General features: G+C 41.6%; 1 protein-coding gene across 4 annotated transcripts in view; it reads right to left on the reverse strand.

The window, feature by feature from the left end:
- The window catches only part of PTPRG (protein tyrosine phosphatase, receptor type G), a 772,648-nt gene that overhangs the window by 36,452 nt on the left and 716,185 nt on the right, over positions 1 to 20,011 (reverse strand). For all 4 annotated transcript variants that reach the window (XM_018066932.1, XM_018066935.1, XM_018066931.1 and 1 more), the window contains 2 exons: positions 13,521 to 13,612; positions 4,787 to 4,883 (listed from right to left, as the gene is read on the reverse strand). In XM_018066932.1, the coding sequence (XP_017922421.1) occupies positions 4,787 to 4,883; positions 13,521 to 13,612 (189 nt within the window). The remainder of the gene's footprint in view (positions 1 to 4,786; positions 4,884 to 13,520; positions 13,613 to 20,011) is intronic.

Raw genomic sequence — 20,011 nt, forward strand, 5'->3', positions numbered from 1 at the left:
TAAATACTGGAGGTGGCATACACGTCTGCTTTGAAAGCTGTGATGGTTCCATGAGAAAAGGCTCTTCCTATATTGTGTATCCAGCACATTCATGGACTAATTCTACTTGTTCCATGACACTTCCATGCTATTCTCTGCTAGGGGAAGACCAAAGTGATGGGTGATGTGCCCAGAATCTGACCAGGTAGCCGAGATAGTACCAAAACCTAACTCTCTGAACTGTGAAAATCAAACACCTAATTTGAATTTGTGAACATTATACTTCAAGTAAACTTGTGAAAGTACAAACACATCCAACCAGAAATGGTGGTTTTCTGGCAAAATATGATGACCCTTGAGCATATCACACAGAGTTGCTCTGACTTCCTCTTTGCCACATACTTTTAGCTAAGGCAGTGAGGTCACTAGAAGTAGAGGTTACCATGGTGGAGAGTGATGTGGACATATGTAAGGCATATATGTGTGTATATCTCTGCCTGACTTCTATGATCAGAAATGAGGTCTGTAGATGGACAATTTCTCACAGTCTCAGGAAGGTGAGCCTTGACTGAGTTGGTCAACAAACGCTGCCCGAGTAATCCATCCAAAGACTGGTGAGAAAAGTTTGACTCTTCTTCCTTGTTCTCCTTTTCTCCTTCTCTCAGATAACTGAAACAAATACTCTTACTAAAAAATGACTTTTAGTTCTTTTAAAACTTTTTCTAGAAGTAAAACTACACTCACAGATGACATGAGGTTGTACCCTAAGGTCATATAAGACAAATCCACAGCTAACATACTCAATGATGAAAAGCTGAAAGTTTTCCCTCGAAGACTGGGAACAAGACAAGGATGTCTATTCTTGCCATTTTTATTTGTCACGGTACTGGAAGTCCTAGCCAGAGCATTTAGGCAAGAAAAAGAAATGAAAAACATCCAAACTGAAAGCAAGAAGTAAAACTGTCACCATTTGCAGATGACATGACATTGTATGTAGAAAACCGAGAAAGACTCCATGAACAAACTGTTAGAACTAATAAATGAATTTAGTAAAGTTGTAACATACAAAGTCAACATACAGAAACCTACTGAATTTCTATACACTAAGAATGAATTATCAGAAGGATAAATTGAGAAAAGAGTCCCATTTATTATTGTCTCCAAAAGAAGAAAATACCTAGGAATAAACTTATCTACAGAGGTGAAAGACCTGTATGTTGAAAACTGTAAAACACTGAAAAAGAAGCTGAAGACACGAATAAATGGAAAGATATGCTATGCTCATGGATGGACTAGAAGAATTACTATTGTTAACATGTCCGTATTACCCAAATCAATCTACAGATTCAGTGCAATCCCTATCAAAATTCCAATGCTACTTTCCACAGAGACAGAACAATCCTAAAATGTGTATGGAACCATAAAAGAACTCAAACAGCCAAAGCAATCTTGAGAAAGAAGGACAAGGCTGGAGGCATCACACCCCTGGTTTCAAATTATATTATAAAGCTATAATAATTTGAAAAGTACTTGCATAAAGACAGACACATATATCAATGAAACAGATTAGAGAGTCCAGAAATAAACAAACACATATACAATCAATTTATTTGTGACATACAAGCCAAGAACACATGATGGGGAAAGGACAGTGTCTTCAATAAGTGGGGTTGGGAAAAATGGGCAGTCATATGCAAAAGAATCAAACTAGATTACTATATTACAACATACATGAAAATTAAGTCAAAATGTATTGAAACTGAATTTAAGGCCTGAAATCATAAAACTCCTGGGAGAAAACAGAGAAGAAAGCTCCTTGACATTGGTCTTGGCAGTGACTCTTTTTCATTCTGACACCAAAAGCAACAAAAGCAAAAATAAACATGTGGGACCACATCAAACTAAAAAGCTTCTGTATGGCAAAAGAAAGCATCAACAAAAGAAAAAGGAAGCTTTACTGAATGGGAGAAAGTACTTATAAATCATATATCTATATCTGTTTTGGGAACATATATATTTAGGTCCTCTGCCTGTGTTTTAATTGATTGCTGGTTTTGCTAGCTGTTGATTTGTATGAGTTGTTTTTATATTTTGGTTATCAACCCCTTATCAGATGATGGCCAATGGGCACATGAAAAGGAGCTCAACCACTACCAATCTTCAGGGAAATGTGCATCTCACACCTGTTAGAACGGCTATGACCAAAAAGATAAGAAATAAGTGTTAAACAACTGTTAGAACTAATAAATAAGTTCAGTCCAGTTGGTAAGATATAAGGTCAGCATACAAAAATCAATCACATTTCTATTCATAGTCTGAAAACACCAAGTAAACAATTCCATGCAAAAGAGTAATATACTTAGGAATATATTTAACAAAAGCTTAATACTTATACAGATCATAAGACATTGCTGAAAGAAATAAAAGATGACCTACATAAATGGAGAGATGCCCTATCTTCATAAATTGGCAGACCTAATTCTGTTAATATAGCAGCGTTCCCCGTACCAGTCTACAGAGTGAACATAATCTCTTCCAGCTGTACTTTTTGTAGTAATAGGGAGATCCTGAAATTCATATGAGAAACAAAGGATCCAAAATAGCCAAAAGAATCTTGACAAAGAAGACCAAAGTTGAAGCATTCACAGTTTCTAATTTCAAAACTTATTACAAAGCCTTGGTCAATCAGTTATCAAGATAGTGTAGCACTGACATAAAGACAGACACACAGATCAGCGGAAAAGAAATGAAAGCGTGGAAATAAACCCTCACACTTACGGTTAGCTGGCTTTCTGTGGAGTGCTTAAGACAATTCATTACGGGGAGAAAGAAGAAACTTATCAAAAGTGGTGCTGAGACCACTGGATATTAACATACAGAAGAATGAAGCTGGACCCCTACCTCACACTGTATACAAAAATTAACGCAAACGGGTCAAAGACCTAGATGTAAGAGCTAAGACCAGAAGATGCTGACAAAAAAAAAAAACAAAACCAAAAAACAGGTATATATTTATGATCTTGGATTAGGCATTGGTTCATTACATATGACAACAAGAGCACAGCAAACAAACAAACAAAAAAACAGGTTTCACCGAAGTTTTAAAAGTTGGTACCTCAAAGGACATTATCAAGGAAGTGAAGAGATGCCACAGCGAATGTAAGAAAGTATTTGCAAATTATATATGTAAGATACTTGTATCTATAATGTATACAGAATTCAACAATAGAAAGATGAGTAAACAAATATAAAAATGAGCAAAGGGTCTAAATAGACATTTCTCTAAAAAGGACAGGAAGGTGGACAATAGACACATGAAAAAAATGTTCAACATCACTAATCACTGGGAAATGCCGATCAAAAGTGAAACTACAGTGAGACACCACTTTAGGCTCATTATGATGGCTATTATCAGAAAAAAAATACAAAGTAACAAGTGTTGGCAAGGATGTGAAAACTTAGAACCTGCATATATTGCTGCTGAGAATGTAAAATGGTGCAGCCACTTTGGTAAACAGCTGGGCAGTTCCTCAAAATATTAAACAAAGTTACCATATGACCTAGGTATTCTATTCCTAAGGATATACCCCCGGGGAACTGAAAATAGATGTCTATATAAAACCTTATACACCAATGTTCATAGCAGCATTATTAATGACAGAAAGTAGAAACAAATGTCCACCAAATGAGAAATGAATAGACAAAATATGGTATATCTATACTGTGAAGTATTATTCAGGCATAAAAACAATGCCACGTGTACCTTTTAACATCATGCTGAGTAGAAGCATCCAGACACAAAGGGCACGTATAGTATGATTCCATTTAGATGAAATACTCAGAATAGGCAAATACACAGAGAAAGAAAGTAAATACGTGGTTTTTAGGGACTTGGGAGCAGGAAGAATTAGAAGTGACTGCTCATGGATAAGGGGTTTCATGTTGAGGTGATTAAGATATTCTAAAATTAGACAGTGGTGACGGTTGTACAACTCTTTGACTATAAAAAACCACTCAAATTAAATTTAAAATCAAATTATCTTTAAAATGGGTGAATTTTGTATGTTATATAAATTATATCTCATTAAAGTATTATTAAAAATCTGTCTACAGCAGTGTGTAACTTTAAACACTATTACATGAAACTGTATGTACGTTAACCATAAACATCTGTGCTCCTGCCCTTAATATCGAAGTGAATATTTTCAGCCAGTGAGTCAAGTCTCAGTGTCTGTGAAAAGTGGCCTGTCCTCCTAGCAGCCTTGAGGCTCTGTAAGAAGAACTCTTATTTATTTGCTCCTAAACTTCCAGGGTACTCATGGCCCTGGAAATGTTTTGGACAGGACTAAACACACAGGCCACAAGGACAAGAATAAACCAACTACCTACTCTTTGAAAGACTGCTCTGAAATTCAGCTTCCTCAATTCAGCTCTCAGTATTTCCATTTGCATTAAAAGGCTTGGCTTTCACTGGTTAAAAACAATGTTAGGCTAGCCACGTGACAAACTTTGGTTCCCAACACTGGATATGAAATCACTTCATGTAAAAACAGTAAAGCTCAGAACATTTCCTTTGATCGCCTGATTATGACAACAAAGATCTGGCAGCTTCATGAAACACTAAGGGGGCAGAGGATGTCCCCACTTCTTCTTACACATTGTTGAAGAAGACGGGCCAATGAGAGGTTAACTTGCAAGTGTAATGTCCTCTTGGCATCCTGATTTCAACTGCTTGCATTTCAGCTCATACCCAGCAGGAAGATTTCATTTCCTTGCAGTTGAAGATAGTTTAAAGTTTATTACTCACATGCTAAAATATTGATGTATCTGTTTTTGTGCTTGTTATCTGGATGATTGGAATGTTCTGCAGTGATGTTCATATCAGCCGTGCAGCGCTGGACTTCCTAGAGAAGGAAATATACAGGGAGGTTACCAAGATTTTTAGACATGCTTTTAGATGCTGAACAACAGCTGAAAGCAAGAAACTACAAACATCCAAAAGCCTAGAGCCTTTTCTCACTCCCCAGTCACTGGCCACCATCACCTCCCCAAACTCAACTTCAGAAATGAATACTAACATATTCATAACAGATGTATGAAGGATGAAAACAAAATAAAAGGATTTCATTCTTTACTAATTCATCAACCATCCATTTTATTCCAGATCTGACCTAGGCATGGGGATTACAGAAATAAGTGTCTCTTTTTGAATATGCTGCAGTCAAATGGGTGAGAAAAACATAAAAAACATGGTAATAGTCAAGTGTGATTAGGAGAAGAGAGGCCTGAAGAAATGGATAGGAACACAGAGGAAGGTTTAGATGGGACATAATTCACCTGGGTCTTAAAAAGATGAACAGGAATATTCCAGACAGAAGAATCATCTCCACCATGATTTGCAATATGCTTATATTATGGTCCTCACAGCCTTGTTTTATAACAGACTACCAAGTGACTATCCTCAGCCCTGAAATGACAGTGTGTGTGTGCTAAGTTGCCTCAGTCGTATCTCTTTGTGACCCCATGGATTGTAGCCCACCAGGGTCCTCTGTCTGTGGGATTCTCCATGCCAAGAATACTGGAAAGGGTTGCCATGCTCTCCTCCAGGGGATCTTTCTGACCCATGGATCGAACCCACATCTCTTACGTCTCCTGACCTGGCAAGCAGGTTCTTTATCACCAGCGATACCTGGGAAGCCCTGAAATGACACTGCTGCTGCTGCTGCTGCTAAGTCGCTTCAGTTGTGTCTGACTCTGCGTGACCCCGTAGACGGCGGCCCACCAGGCTCCCCCTAGAACCTAAAAACTGTCATATCTGACTTACCCATATTTGGCTCTGATGCACTAATTTTTAACTCTAATTTTACTTACATGATCCTTCTTTATAAAAACAGCCATGGGAGGAGCAAATCTCCTCTTCTATTACCTTTGCCATGGATAGAAACATTATCCATTAGCCTAATAAAAGATTGTTAAAAAAGCCAAATTTTTCAACACCATATGCTTCAAATCCCAAGAAACCACTGGTGCTAACTAATAAAGGAAGTCATTTGGAGTGCACAGCTGCGACAAAGAGCAGGGCAAAGGGACATGAGGGGATCAGGAAAAACCTTTCACATGTGACAGATGTAACTGAGTTTACGAGTGTGCAGACTTTTCTGCACAAAGGAGCTGCACAGCAAGTACAGATGATGTCCACAGCATGTTCATCATGCACAATGAAACCTATCAGGAACCAGGTATATTTTATATTCACAAAGTACTCAGGAGAGGCTCACCATGATCAAAAAACCAAGGCAAAAAACAACAGGTCACTAAATATTCAGACCCATACTCACAGACACCTGATTCCTGGAGGATGTACACACAATTTTTCAGAATTGGAGGCATTCCCGGGGGGAGGAAGAATGAGAAAGAACAAAAGGAAGAAAAACAGGGGGCTTCCCAGATGGCTCCGTGGTGAAGAATCTGCCTGCCAATGCAGGAGACATGGCTTTGATCCCTGGTCTGGAAGGATCCCAGGTGCCACGGAGCCACTAAGCCCGTGCACACGCCTACCGGGCTCTAGAGCCCAGCAACCACCCCAAGAGAAGCAAGAGCACTGCAGCGAAGCCCTGGCTCACCGCAACTGCAGAAAAGCCCGCGCAGCAATGAAGACCTAGCATCGCCAAAAATAAATGCACAAAATTACATATTAAAAAAAAAAAAGGGAAGAGAGAGAAGGAAGGAAGGAAAGAGAGAGAGAGAGAAGCCACATCCATTAGTTCAACACATGTCTCTGGACAAAGTGTGTATTTCATGACCGTGCGTTAGCTTTTTTTACTTTTACTAAATGTGATAAACTCTGAAACCTGCTGTTCTATCTAAAATGGTTTGTAACCTACAGTTTGCTGAATGCTGGTTTAAAAAGGCCTGAAGGGTGCCTTTGGCTGTTTTCTCTGAAACAGACATAAAATGTGAGCATAATTTAATGAGTCTGCTGTTTTAACATCTCTAGGAGCAGGAGCAATGGTAGCTGTACTCAGAATATCTGCCATTCAGGATTGCCTTGAAAGCCGAAGGCGTACTCTTCTGAACAGTTTCAGGGGCAGAAAACCTTTGAAAATGGATTTGTATTCCAGAAGACATTAATTCAGCCTGTACACAAATCTGTGAAATAAGCTGACATGCTTTGGTTCCTGGGTTCTGAAGGTCATACCTTTGGCATGTACCTCTTCTGGGCTGAGCTGTTCAGATATCTTGTGCTGAGATTTCAGCTTTGAGTACTTTAGTTGGAGATTTGCCTTATTGATATTTTTTTTCCCCATTGTGTGACTCTGACCACACTCACTGGACTGAGGTGGGGCCTCTGTTACAGTCTAATGCAATTGGCGGAGCCTGTGTGGGAGCAGCTGTCTGCACTGTTTAAAGCGGCCATTCAATATGGCCAATCAAACTCTGCGCTATCTAAAACCCTTAGTCTGATCTGTCACCTCTATTTCACTTTTCCAATTATGTGAATGACAGAAAACAAAGAATGACCATAAATAATGCTACATCTGATTTTACGAGAACCCAAGGGGTTGGCCTACGGCCTTCTGATTTTGTCTTGTGGGTAATAATGTCATCTGTAATTCCTTGCAGTACCGCCTGGTTCATTTAGATGCTGATAATATCATCTGATCCTGGAGTGCTTTTTCTCCAGCTGAACTGGCATTTCAAAGTTAATGTGATTTTAATAGGTGTTAAGACCCTTTGAAGTGACACTGGCCAATAGAATGTGTATAGTGCAGTTACTTAGTCAATACCCAAATAAAAAGTTGAAGATTTAAGCTTGTTTGCACTTGACTGTCTCTATAACAGAGCCGGAATTCTCAAAATGAATACTATGCGAATAACCAGGACACACCACCACCAAGAAGAGCCAACTGAAAACAAGGGATCTACAACAAAGCATAACTTCAAAAAATGAACCAAAAGAGGAAAAAAAGAAAAGTACAAGTTGACAGATACAGAATCCTTCGGAGATGATACGGGCTGCATCATCTGCTGCCTGGAGCTGTAGATGGAAGAGGCTGTCCAAAGGCACATGCTGACTTCCTGTCCTCCCATTCAGAAGCTTAATTGGAAAAAAAAAAAATAGCTGAAACAGATCTGGAAATCTTTCAGGTTACTCAGCTTCACAGTGAAGCAAGCTGAGAAGGAAATATTTTGGACCTGGTGACCAAGGGTTAGGCCGAGCGTGTATAACAGCCTTAGTATCTGAGCTCAGGCCACCCCCATCTATGTTCAGGGGCCTGTCCTGCATGAGAATAAGTCAGGACCACAGCGCAGTGCTTGCTGAATTTGGACACAGAGCTGGCCCTCACCAGGTACTGGTCACACCATCTTCTGGCCTCTCCTTCTCTCCACTCAGGCGACCACTACGGCCACACTGGTTTTCTTCAAAGGTTGCTTACCTATGTTCTTTTCTTGTTCAGACATCTCTTAGAGAGATTACAAATCCCGAGTCAGGCTTTCAGGGCCCCCACCTATGTACCTCTTCCTTTCCAACGCTGGACAGTTTTAACTCGGTGCCCTTTGAACAGCCTGTACGACCTCCTACTCTCTGCTTCACCTCAATTTTCCTTATTCTGTGCTGCTCTTCATGCCCCTCTAAATCCACATGTCCTTATCTCAAGTATCTGCCTTCCCCTCCAGAAAATCAACCCATCTCTGAAGAAACTATCCCAGTGTCTATCATCCTGCAGCTGGTCTATAAAACTGAATTATTTTTTCCTGTACAACTTGGCTAACGTACTTTTTCGCTCACTCTTCTTAAGAGCCTCAACTTAAAAACCTCAGCTTCATCACCTAGGATTTCTTTCATGATGAGGGTTTACAAAGTTTTCCTTTGGGTCATGTAAGACCCACACTGGCATTTTGTCACTGAGGCTGAGGAAACTGCCAACCTGCAGGCAGCCTTCTTTCTGCAGTTTTCTGCCTCTGTCAGGAACTCCCTAGTATGTGTCATCAGCAACAAGGGAACTCTGCATCTTACCTAAGGCCATTGTGGCCACTGGCCCCTTGGTGCCTGGGCTCGGGTGGACAAAGCTTTGTTCTCTTGATGTAAGATGAGCAACGGGCCCAAATTCAGCTGAGCTGGAGTTCATTTTAACAGACTTGATCCCCCAAAGGATCTTATCAAGGGGGTATTGGACCTCTGGCCTCATCTCTGCACTCCACTTTTAAGCCTGTGATGCTCCTGACCTCTGCCTATTAATTCTGCTGACCCACAGGGCCTTGAAGCTCCGCTGATTTTGAAAGATTATTTGCTAGCACCAAGCCTCTGGAAGACTCCTTGATTATGACCTGGGAGGCGGGGGAAGAGTGAGGCTGAAGTCAGCTAAGGTAGTCAAGGGAATAGGGACTAACACTATCCTGACACCAGGATTGATGCTATTTCCAGGGACTGCAAAATCTGCTAGAGGTATAATGTCTCCAGCTTTTTAACAGCCTCCAAAATTTATCTGACAAGGACAAAAAGCTTGCATTCAGCATCACCTCTAGACAAAGACTCAAAATTACCAGCAGATCATTTCTCATTCTCCTTAAGCAGCAAAGTTCTGAACATATGACAGGTATTCACCATTTTTTTTTTCCACTTCCCTCCATGATCTGAAAACAAAATGGGGCAAATAATAGAAGTTTCGCAGAAAAACCCAATCAAAATTCCTAGCAGCCTTTCTCCTCTGCTTCCCTGGCAGAACTTCATTCCTGGATTGGCACTTCTTTTGCTTTGACCTCTTTCTGCATTAGCTGTGTTCACTCTGGTCTCCCCCAACCAGAATGAACTCTCTGAGGGCAAGTTCTCTGTCCAGTCCATCTTTGTGCCTTATAAAACATCCAGAGAATAGCAGGTACTCAGTAACTGTAGAATGACTGGCTTCAAAGCCTTTTCATGGGCAAATTGGAAAAGACCCTGATGCTGGGAAAGATTGAGGGCAAGAGAAGGGGACGACAGAGAATGAGATGGTGGGATGGCATCATGGGCTCAACAGACATGAATCTGAGCAATCTCTGGGACATAGTGAAGGACAGGGAAGCCTGGTATGCTGTAGTCCATGGGGGCACAGAGTCAGACATGACTGAGCAACTGAATAACAACATGGGCAAATATTAACTGTTAAGTGGTTTTCTCTATAATCTTAACATTCGTTCTTGGACTAACTTCAGGCCTCTATTCAGAAGTTACGTAAGATTTTTGTAAGTCAGATTCTCAGCCCTTTGGGAAAGATCTAGACCATGAAGATCATGTATTGGGCTCCTAGTATTCTTAGCTGTGGGATGGGGTGGGGGGTGGGGTAGCTCCTTTATTCTAACCTCCCTCTCCTACTTTTTTTGCCAAGGAATTTACTGGTCCGTCAGCTGCATGATCAGTTTTAGACAATCACTGATCATCTTGGTTAATTCTCCTCACTATAGGACACTACTTAGTTAAATGAAGAGTCTGGATGGCCTTAGGGTTAAACATGTGGGCTTGAAGCAGAAAGCTTTGGTCTTACTGATCAGAAAGTGGTCCTACTGCTCCCACTTCATTACTGAATTAACCAATGCCTCAGTCTTCCTCATCTGCAAAATGGGGACAAAACAGCTCACAGCTCACAGGGGTTATTTCTGAGGAATGAGTGAAATAATCTGAGCAATGGTGCCAAGCAGATACCAGCTGTAATTATTCCACATAGAAGGACCCAGAAATCTGGAGTTGAGGTTTCTACTCTCTTAACAGGATGAGAGTTTTGTTTTATTCTTGTTGAATTACACAAAATCTTTTGTCCTGACCTTATTATCATTATTATTTTTTTTACAGTCTATGACTATCTCTTGGCTATAAAATAGCCTTGATAAGGGAATCTCCTCGCAGTCCACTGTTTAGGACTGCTGAGCACTTGGGTTCAGTCCCTGGTCAGGGAACGGAGATCAAGCTGCGTGGTGCAGCCAAAAAAACCAGCCTTGATAGTTTGTTAAAGATACTATTACCGTCGTCCTTTTTAGCAGAGCTATGCAAAAGGAGCACTACTGTTTGAAAATACTTCAAATTTCTCCTAAATTAGAAGACTGACAGTATAGTAGTAGGCTTTCCTACTGTCTCATTTCCTTCTCTGCATGAGTGTCTTACTATTCTTTTTGGAAGAAAGGATGTTCTTGCTAGGGTGAAGAGCCCTGACTTGAAACCTTTCAAACCAGCACAGACTGTGAAATAACAATGATAGAACAAAGCCACCCTTCTCGTGCCCTCCCTGTTCCAGTCCCAAACATACCAGGTGATAAGCTATAGACTTCAATATAGGTGACAAAAGCTATAGCCGCAGTAATTTTTTTTTTTTTTAGGACAGAAATAGGGTGCAGATGCCCAGGATTTGTTAAGAGGCGTGATTTTGATGCAGTGAAGCCCATTTTAAGTCAGAGCCAGTTTACAGAGGTGTAGCTGATTATTTTGAATAATTAAATGGTGTCAAAACCAGCTGTGATGAATAGCACTGGGGTCTCAAATCATAAATAATTGAGAAACTGGAGCTGCATTTGATCATCCTGATCAAATTCTCATCTCGAGAGGATGAATGTTTGTCCGGAATACCATCAACATTGTTAAATGCCTCAATATTCTTGCTCAGTCATCCAGCCAACAGTCAATTGAACTAAATCACTCGAACACCCCACACATGTGCTGTCCTCATGAATGCAAAATGTCTGACTTCACACCATGTGCTCTGTACTTGGACAGGCACCTTTTTTTGGGTCAGCATCTAATAGCCGCATTAAGCACTGGACATGTGTTTTTGCTTTTTCCAGGAAACATATGACTCTGCAGAATATATCAGAGGGGTCCTTCTCTCTACCACCTTTGCTCTGCTTCTGCTCCAGAAATAAAACAAAGAACCAAAAAGCTAGGAGAGGGACTTCGTTTAAAACAAGTTGTCAAAATAATTGCCTTTAGGATGGCCTTCAGGGACTCCCCAATTTGCATAGAAACAGGGCTTCTGGTCTTCTTTTTTCTCTCTCTTCCTCTGTGCGAAAATAATTGAGCCTCCCAGCCGTATGGCTCCTAGGTGATCTCCAAGGGCTTCCCTTCCATTATTCCAAGTGAGCCCCCGGACCAATTTTGTGAAAAGAGGTGGGCAGGTTAGCACCCTCAGAGTCATTTCCATTTTAAAGGAGAAATGAGACAGAAAGGAACTGACTTACCCACAAAGCTAGAAGACAGCTGAGCTGCCACGAAAACTTGGCCCCCTCAGCACCACTCGTGCTGCCAGAGATGTGCCTCAGTGAAGCGCCTCAGTGAAGAAAAGGGCAGTCTGTTTAATAGCTCCTCATTGACACCCTGTCACTGCCGAGCTGGCGCGGGACCCGGAGCTGGCAGGGCGGTGCGCGCTGCTCTCTACCTTCCTTGTTCCCTACACACCAGCTCTCAAAATCAGGAGGCTCTGCTCACCCATGTCTCCTCTCCAGGGCTTAAGAATTGCGAAAACAAGAACAATCCACTTTTGCACGGGCTTAACTGTTAACAGAGAAGGCAATGGCAGCCCACTCCAGTACTCTTGCCTGGAAAATCTCATGGACGGAGGAGCCTGGTGGGTTGCGGTCCATGGGGTCGTGCAGAGTCAGACACAACTGAAGTGCCTTAGCAGCAGCAGCAACTGTTAACCTAGCACTCTCCTGGATGTTCATCATTCATTTCTGCCAACATGGTTGGGGTAGGATGTCGCTGCCATTTTAAAAAATGAAGGGCGGGGGGGGGGGGGCGCTTCCCTGGTGGCTGGGTGGTGAAGAATCCACCTGCCAGTGTAGAAGACACAGGCTCGATCCCTGGTCTGGGAAGCTCCCCCGTGCCGTGGAATAGCTAAAGCCATGTGCCACAGCTACTGAGCCTGTGCTTCAGAGCCTGGGAGCTGCACCGACCGAAGCCTGCACACCCTAGAGCTTGTCCTCTGCAAAACCAGAAGTTGTCACAATAAGAAGCCGGTGTATCGCAACTAGAAAGGGACCCCTGCTCCCCATAGTGAGAGAAAGCCTGTGAAGCTGCATAGACTCAGCACAGCCACATAAATAAAGAAAATCATAAAAAAGAGGAAACTGGGGATCAGAGGTAAAATGACTGACTACAGAACGATCATGCCTGGTGGAGCTGGCATCTGACTCCTCAGACTGACAACCTGTGGTCTCCCCTGCACCGTGTGCCTCCCAGAACGGATGTGGAGTTAGGAGCCTGTCCTCTGCATGATGACCGCTGTCCCAGTGAGAATGCAGGAGGCAGAATCTGAGTCTGCCTCTTTCCTGCCACTGAGTCTGTTCTCTTATAGAAGTGCACGTTCAGGAACTGTGCAGCCAACTCTCTTTACTCACTTGTACTGGGAAAGGAAGGCCCGTGAGAACTCTCAGTGTAAGGAAAAGACAGCCAGTCCCCACTTTCTTCAGTGACTGCTTTTGTGATGCTAGAGATACATTCATTTCAAGTTTACAAACAAATCCCTGTAAAAGAAGAGTTAGCTTTCTGGAAAGGAACGTCCAGTTTTAAAGCATACCTCAAAATCCTCGGAGAACCCGTGCTGGTTATTAGAATAGAGCTCACCAACGTGTTTAACAAACTGTTTGACAGGAATGGCTTCCATGTCATCTGTAGGAATAAAATAATATTCAGAGTCACATAGATTTCTTTCAGAAACAAATGACACCAATAAGGGAATTCCTGAAGACAGGTGTTTGATTTCTACAAAGAGTGATATAATTGTATTACCGGAAATAGACATCTTTCAGAAAAATGCCTTCTCTGGATTTACTTGACATTAGGGTCTCATTATGATTTTTGAATGCTTATTGGAAAACACTCTGATGCTGGGAGGGATTGGGGGCAGGAGGAGAAGGAGACTAGAGAGGATGAGATGGCTGGATGGCATCACCGACTCGATGGACATGAGTTTGAGTAAACTCCAGGAGTAGGTGATGGACAGGGAGGCCTAGCGTGCTGCAATTCATGGGGTTGCAAAGAGTCGACTGAGCGACTGAACTGAACTGAACTGAACAGCTAAGTATGGTTTTTAAAATGGTCTATAAAGAATTACCTTTAGTTTTCATATTTAAGGGAATTTACATACTTAAAGCACCACATCATACTTTTAACTAAAATTGAATTTACCAAGTGTACTTGTTTGTTAAGAAATGTTATCACGACCCAGGTTTTTCAAGAATTTGCTGTTCAGTGGGGTCCAGCTTGAAGTTGGAACAACTCAGTTCTGTTTCTGATCTTTGAAGTCTATGCAATCTTTATACACAATCACAGACAGTCCCAGACAGGTGCCATTGAACCAGCTGGCTTTGGGTACACTGCCATCTACGTTTACGTGTTCACAATTTTTGTGCGAGACAGCTGTGTCTACACAATGCCAAACAACCAGTTTGATGGAATTAACTGGATTTTCTTTTGGTGTTGACAGAACTAGGTACAAATTCGGGAAGACTCCACATTCCAATTTATTTGTAATGCTGTCACTTCAAAAGGACGTTTTCAGTTCGTGAGCCTTGTGCGCGTTGTACGCTGATTTACCCAGCTCTGCTCTGCACCTTGAGGACGGCCACACCCCACCCACTGGAGCTGCCCGACCTCCCCCTTCTCTCCTTCCCTCGCCCCTCCCCCACAAATATTTCCTTTTAAAAATACTCTGCTGAATTTGAGATAAACAACAGACATGACATTTACTTTATTCAGAGTGAAAGATCTTTGGCAAACGCACAAACATCTAAACTGCCACAGATGCTTTTCTTAGCAAAGGGTATGAAGATCTGTATGTGTAAATGAGGTCCTACTTTGGCAAGAGTGTTAGAGATCCAGGCTTGACAATCTGATTTCTCTTCATCTGGTGACAGCTAACATTGACTATGTCATTCCTTCTCGACTTTCTTTCGAGAGAGCAAAGCTCTAAGGGTGGCTTTTTGCATCTATTGACATTTTCAAACTTGAATCATTCCTAAGAGGAAAAGAAGCGTCTCTCATATACTTTAAGGAAGGTGACTTATAAACGTTCGTAATCCAAACTGCCTAGCGAAGAAATGTGACTTATCAAATAGGGGGTGCTTTGTAAGTACCAATTCTTTCTGTGTGAACCATTAAAGACCTAATCATTTTAACAGGCCTCCTTATGAAAAAAAAAATTGCCAAGTTATTTACAAATATTTCAGGATTGAAGATGTTCATGAATATGCAATCATTTTGCACGCCCAAGAAATCTATAGCGCCCATAATGATGTAACCGGCATTAACAAAGTGAGCTGAGCCAAAATGTTTCCCCGGAATATTTAGCAGAATGCACAGTTCAAGAAAAATTTCCCAAATTATCTGATCACTTCACTTAAAATGTTTAGAAGTAAGCAAATTCTATAATAAAGATCAAGTGGCAAAGAAAAGATCTTAAGTAGAGAAAAGGCTAATGTGTACAAAACTGGAGTGTATCTAAGAGGTTAACCCGAGAATAAACTCATCTTTGAACAAGAGGCGACATAAATAAGATGGGACACAACCTGGCCCCACAAACACTCCAGCCTACAGACTGCAGGCAACACTTTTCTCCTATTTTGAAATGAAAGACATTTCATGAAAGACACTGTTTCCAAGAGTGGAGTGACATGGTTAATAGTTTATAGGTTGTGTGCCTGAGTTCCCTTGCACCTACCTGAAACTATCATGAAACTGTTAATCGGCTATGTGCACTTGTGTCCAGTCACTTCAGTCATGTCTGACTCTTTGAGACCCCACGGACTGTAACCCAGCAGGCTCCTCCATCCATGGGATTCTCCAGGCAAGAATACTGGAGTGGGTTGCCATTTCCTCCTCCAGGGGATCTTCCCGCCCAGGGATGGAACTTGCGTCTCCTGCACTGCAGGTGAATTCTTTACCTATACCCCAGTACAAAATAAGGTTAAAAAAAATAGTGTAATAGGTTGAGGGCAACATTTATTCTGTAATGATAGTTTACAACTGGAAATCCCCAATAAACTTCAGGTGCCATGATTAAGTACATGGACTCCCAGGTAGCATTAGCGGTTAAGAACCCTCCTGCCAATGCAGAAGATATCAAGAGATGTGGGTTCCAAATCTGGGTCGGAAAGATTCCCTGGAGGAGGGTATGGCAACCCACTCCAGTATTCTTGCCTGGAGAATCTCATGGACAGATAAGCCTGGCAGGCTACAGTCCATGGGGTCACAAAGAGTCAGACACAACTGAAGTGACTTACTTAGCAGGCATGCATGCCATGATTAAGTACATGGACTCTAGTTCAAAATAAGACTGTAGTTCAGCTTCAGAGTTATTTTACTCCAAGGTACATACCACAGTGTTTTAAAGGGCAGAGTCCTGCTTGAGTCACTAAAAAAAAAAAAATCACTTTAAGGTTAACAATTTATTATTTTTTCCTACAAAATGCTCAACTACACTATCTAAGCTAACACTACACATGCCTATAAATCAGTCGGTCCATTCCTCCCACGGTTAGAAGCAGCAAGACCCAGCAGAGCTCAGTTCGAGAACTGCATATGGAAATACACGACTCACTAGTCTCTCAAATTTGGTTCTTTTTCCAAAGAAGTCTAATCACAATCCTCTAGGTTTCCAAGCACCACCAGTAACGTCACAAAACTACCAAACAACCAAACAGAAAGATATATACACACACACAAACACACATGGTATAGTGACCACCCAGATAACACATTTTTGTCTTTCAATCAACATAAATGAAACTGAAGGGTCGTAAATCTTTTTCCCTTCGATATTAAGATAAATATAAGGCTGAAGCTAATTAGAAGTCCTAATAGTTTTCCTCTTACACTGGTTTCCTATTAAATTTCTCTCAACATGAGCCTGATAATTATAAAATTACTCTAACCAGCCAGAAGGCCAAGAAATTAGGACAGCATTGTAGACCTGATCTGCTCAGTTTAAATCTGCAGAAAGCCTGTGTTACAAGAAGATACCCATCTGTGAGATGTTATTTCCACCTATACAGCCGAGTTTCATTAACAAATGTCTCAACTATCAGCAGCACTATGGACCAGGCACCTTCTGTGCCCTTTACATGTGTTTACAAGCACTCATTCCTCCCAACATCCCTAAGAGATAGGCACTGTTTTCAATACTCATCTTAAGAGCTGAAAACACAAGCTTGGAAAGATGGACTGAAGCCTGGAGCATGGCGGTGGCGGCTGGCTGGAGAGCCAGGCAAAGAGTGCTTCTGGTGGGAGAGAGTGGCTGTCGTCTAGGTCACAGTGAAGGGGAAACCACTGGAAGAGGTGTTTAGTGAGCACCTAGGACTCAGCCAGATATTGGCGAGATGGTGTCTGCTCAAGGGCAACATGTGTTCTGCTGAACATAAGAAAGTGAGAGCAAGGACCATGTGAAATGACAAGGTGAAGACTGCCAGTGTCTTAAAACGGATGGGTTTGATAACTTGGTGAACAGGGAGGGACATGAAGAAGAGGAAAAGAGCTGGAATCAACGTAAAGATGCCTTGAGACTTCCTTGGTGGTCCAGTGGCTAAGACTCGGCGTCCCCCAATGCAGAGGGTCCAGGTTCCATCCCTGGGCGAGTCAGGGAGCTAGATCCCATATGCCACAGCTAAGAGTTCCCATGCCACAAATGAAGATCCTATGTGCCGTAATTAAGACCTGGCACAGACAAATAAATAAACGATTTAAACAAAAACAAGGATGGTTTCACTGACCACAGGTTAGACGTTGGATTACTATGACACAGTGAAATGTCTAATGACAGAGTTGAAAGAAATGTGAAGGAAGCCCTTACTGACTGCCAGGGATTATGCTCAGCCTTTTGCATACACTTATCTTCACAAGGACTAGGCACAGAGGATGCCGCTGTCTTCAATTTACACGTAAGGAACCTGAGGCAACTTGTCCAAAGCGACGCCATTACTAAGCAGCAGAGCTGACATTCGAATCCTGGTGTATTAAGCCCAAAGCCTGTGCTTCCATGTGATGGGACACACCGCCTTCATTCTCGGAACACAGTTGCAAGGGAAAGCAAGCAATTAGGCAGAGCGTGTCTGTTAATCTGATAAAATGTTTCTACACAGTATAATTTTGTGCCAGTATTTTTAAGTATAGAGCTTTCAGATACCAAAGGTTTAAATAAGGCAAAAATGGGATAAGTACTATCACCACCACATTACCCTGTTACAAAATATTTGATACAGTCAGTTGAGGATCAGGAAAAGTGGGCTTGTTGGTCTTAAATAACATTATTTATACTTTGTTCCAAGATTTTAGCCTTTTGTGGTTGGAATTAAATCCAGCACATAAGAGGTCCTTTATTTTGGTCAGTCCACAACAAAACATCCTTATGTACCACTTCTGATGAAGCCTGAAATTAGTTTCTGGTTCATATGGATCAAAAGCAGAGCATTTTAAGAGGCTAAACCTCCACTGAAAACAAAGTATGAACGTGAGAAATTCCAAGAGGGAGAAAAGAGCTGGTTAATGTTGACCTCAAATGCAAAACTGCAAAAAATAGAGAAAAATGCATGTGAACATAAAGAAAAGTTGCTTTTACAAACTAAGTGTCCATTGACAAATGAATGAAGAAGATAACGGTAATATACACACACACACACACACACACACACACACCCACACCCACACCCACAATGGGAATACAGCTTAACCATAACAAATAATAAAATTTTGTCATCTGCAGCAACATGGATGGACCTAGAGACTGTTATACTGAGTGAAGGAAGTCAGAAAGAAAAAGACAAACACCATATGATATTATTTACACGTAGAATCTAAAATGTGATACAAACAAATTTATTTATAAAATGGACACAGAGTCACAAGACAGAAAACAAACATGCAGTTACCAAAGGGGGAAGTGAACGGAGGAGGGATAAATCAGGAGTTTGGGATTGACATATATACACTACTATATATGGAAGGGATAAACAATAAGGTCCTGCTATATAGCACAGGGAACTATATTCAATATCTTGCAATAAGCTATAACGGAAAAGAACATGAAAATGAATACATATACATGGGTGTATCTATATAACTGAATCACTTTGCTGTACACCAGAAACTAGCACAACATTGTGAATCAACTATACTTCAATAAAAACAGAAAGAAAAAAAAGAAAAGTTGCTTCTAAAATCTGTGGTTATATCTCTGTTGTGCTTGTGTGCTCAGACTCATTCCGTTAGAGAGAATTCACCCATGCTAAATTTGCAGACTCTTAGTATTAAGGAACAACAGATAAACCAAAAGGAAAAACTCAGCAGTTTTTCCTTTGAAATTGCAAAAAAAAAAAAAAAAAAAATCAGCACCTGAGGCGGTCCCTGAACATCCACCACAGGGGGGCGCTGCAGAGGGCCTCGCCTAGCACGCTGCAGGGTGGTAGGGTCATTAGACTGCAACTCAGTGTAACTGCGTAGCCCTTGTTCTCACCTGCCACTGCGGCCAGAATGCTTCCGGTGCATCAGGTACCCAGAGATAGTGGTGTAAATGGAAAAAGCCAGAATCAGTCAGCCTGATGATACAGGACCTGACCTCTCTGTGACTGTAGTTCCTCATCTAATTGGGAATCAGAACCAGCTAATTCAGAGAGCTATGCAGAACAAACTGGAAAACATAAGTACTTACCAGAGAGCTTGGCATTTAGTAAGTGCCATAGTAAATCATAGTAAAGCTGTGATTTACTATGAGGTGAGAATCGCTATGCATGCGAGATCCTATGATCTGGGGGCTAGGACAAACAAAAAACCTGGCCAAGGTCCACTGCCATGAATTGGCTGGGCCAGGCTGACCCCAAAGCTGGCTTCTTGGGCCTTAATGTGACCTCTCTAGGTCTTAAACTGAACATATACAGTGAGAGGGCAGAAAAGCATATAATACGTGTTAAAGAAGTTCTCCAACAAAAATGGGCTGAAATGAATCATTTTGGCTTCATAGGTAAACTCTGGTTTACCTGGAAAATTCACACTGATATTCTGGTCACCCTGAAGATGCCA

The sequence above is a fragment of the Capra hircus genome, chromosome 22 (genome assembly GCF_001704415.2).
Source record: "Capra hircus breed San Clemente chromosome 22, ASM170441v1, whole genome shotgun sequence".
NCBI lineage: Eukaryota > Metazoa > Chordata > Mammalia > Artiodactyla > Bovidae > Capra > Capra hircus.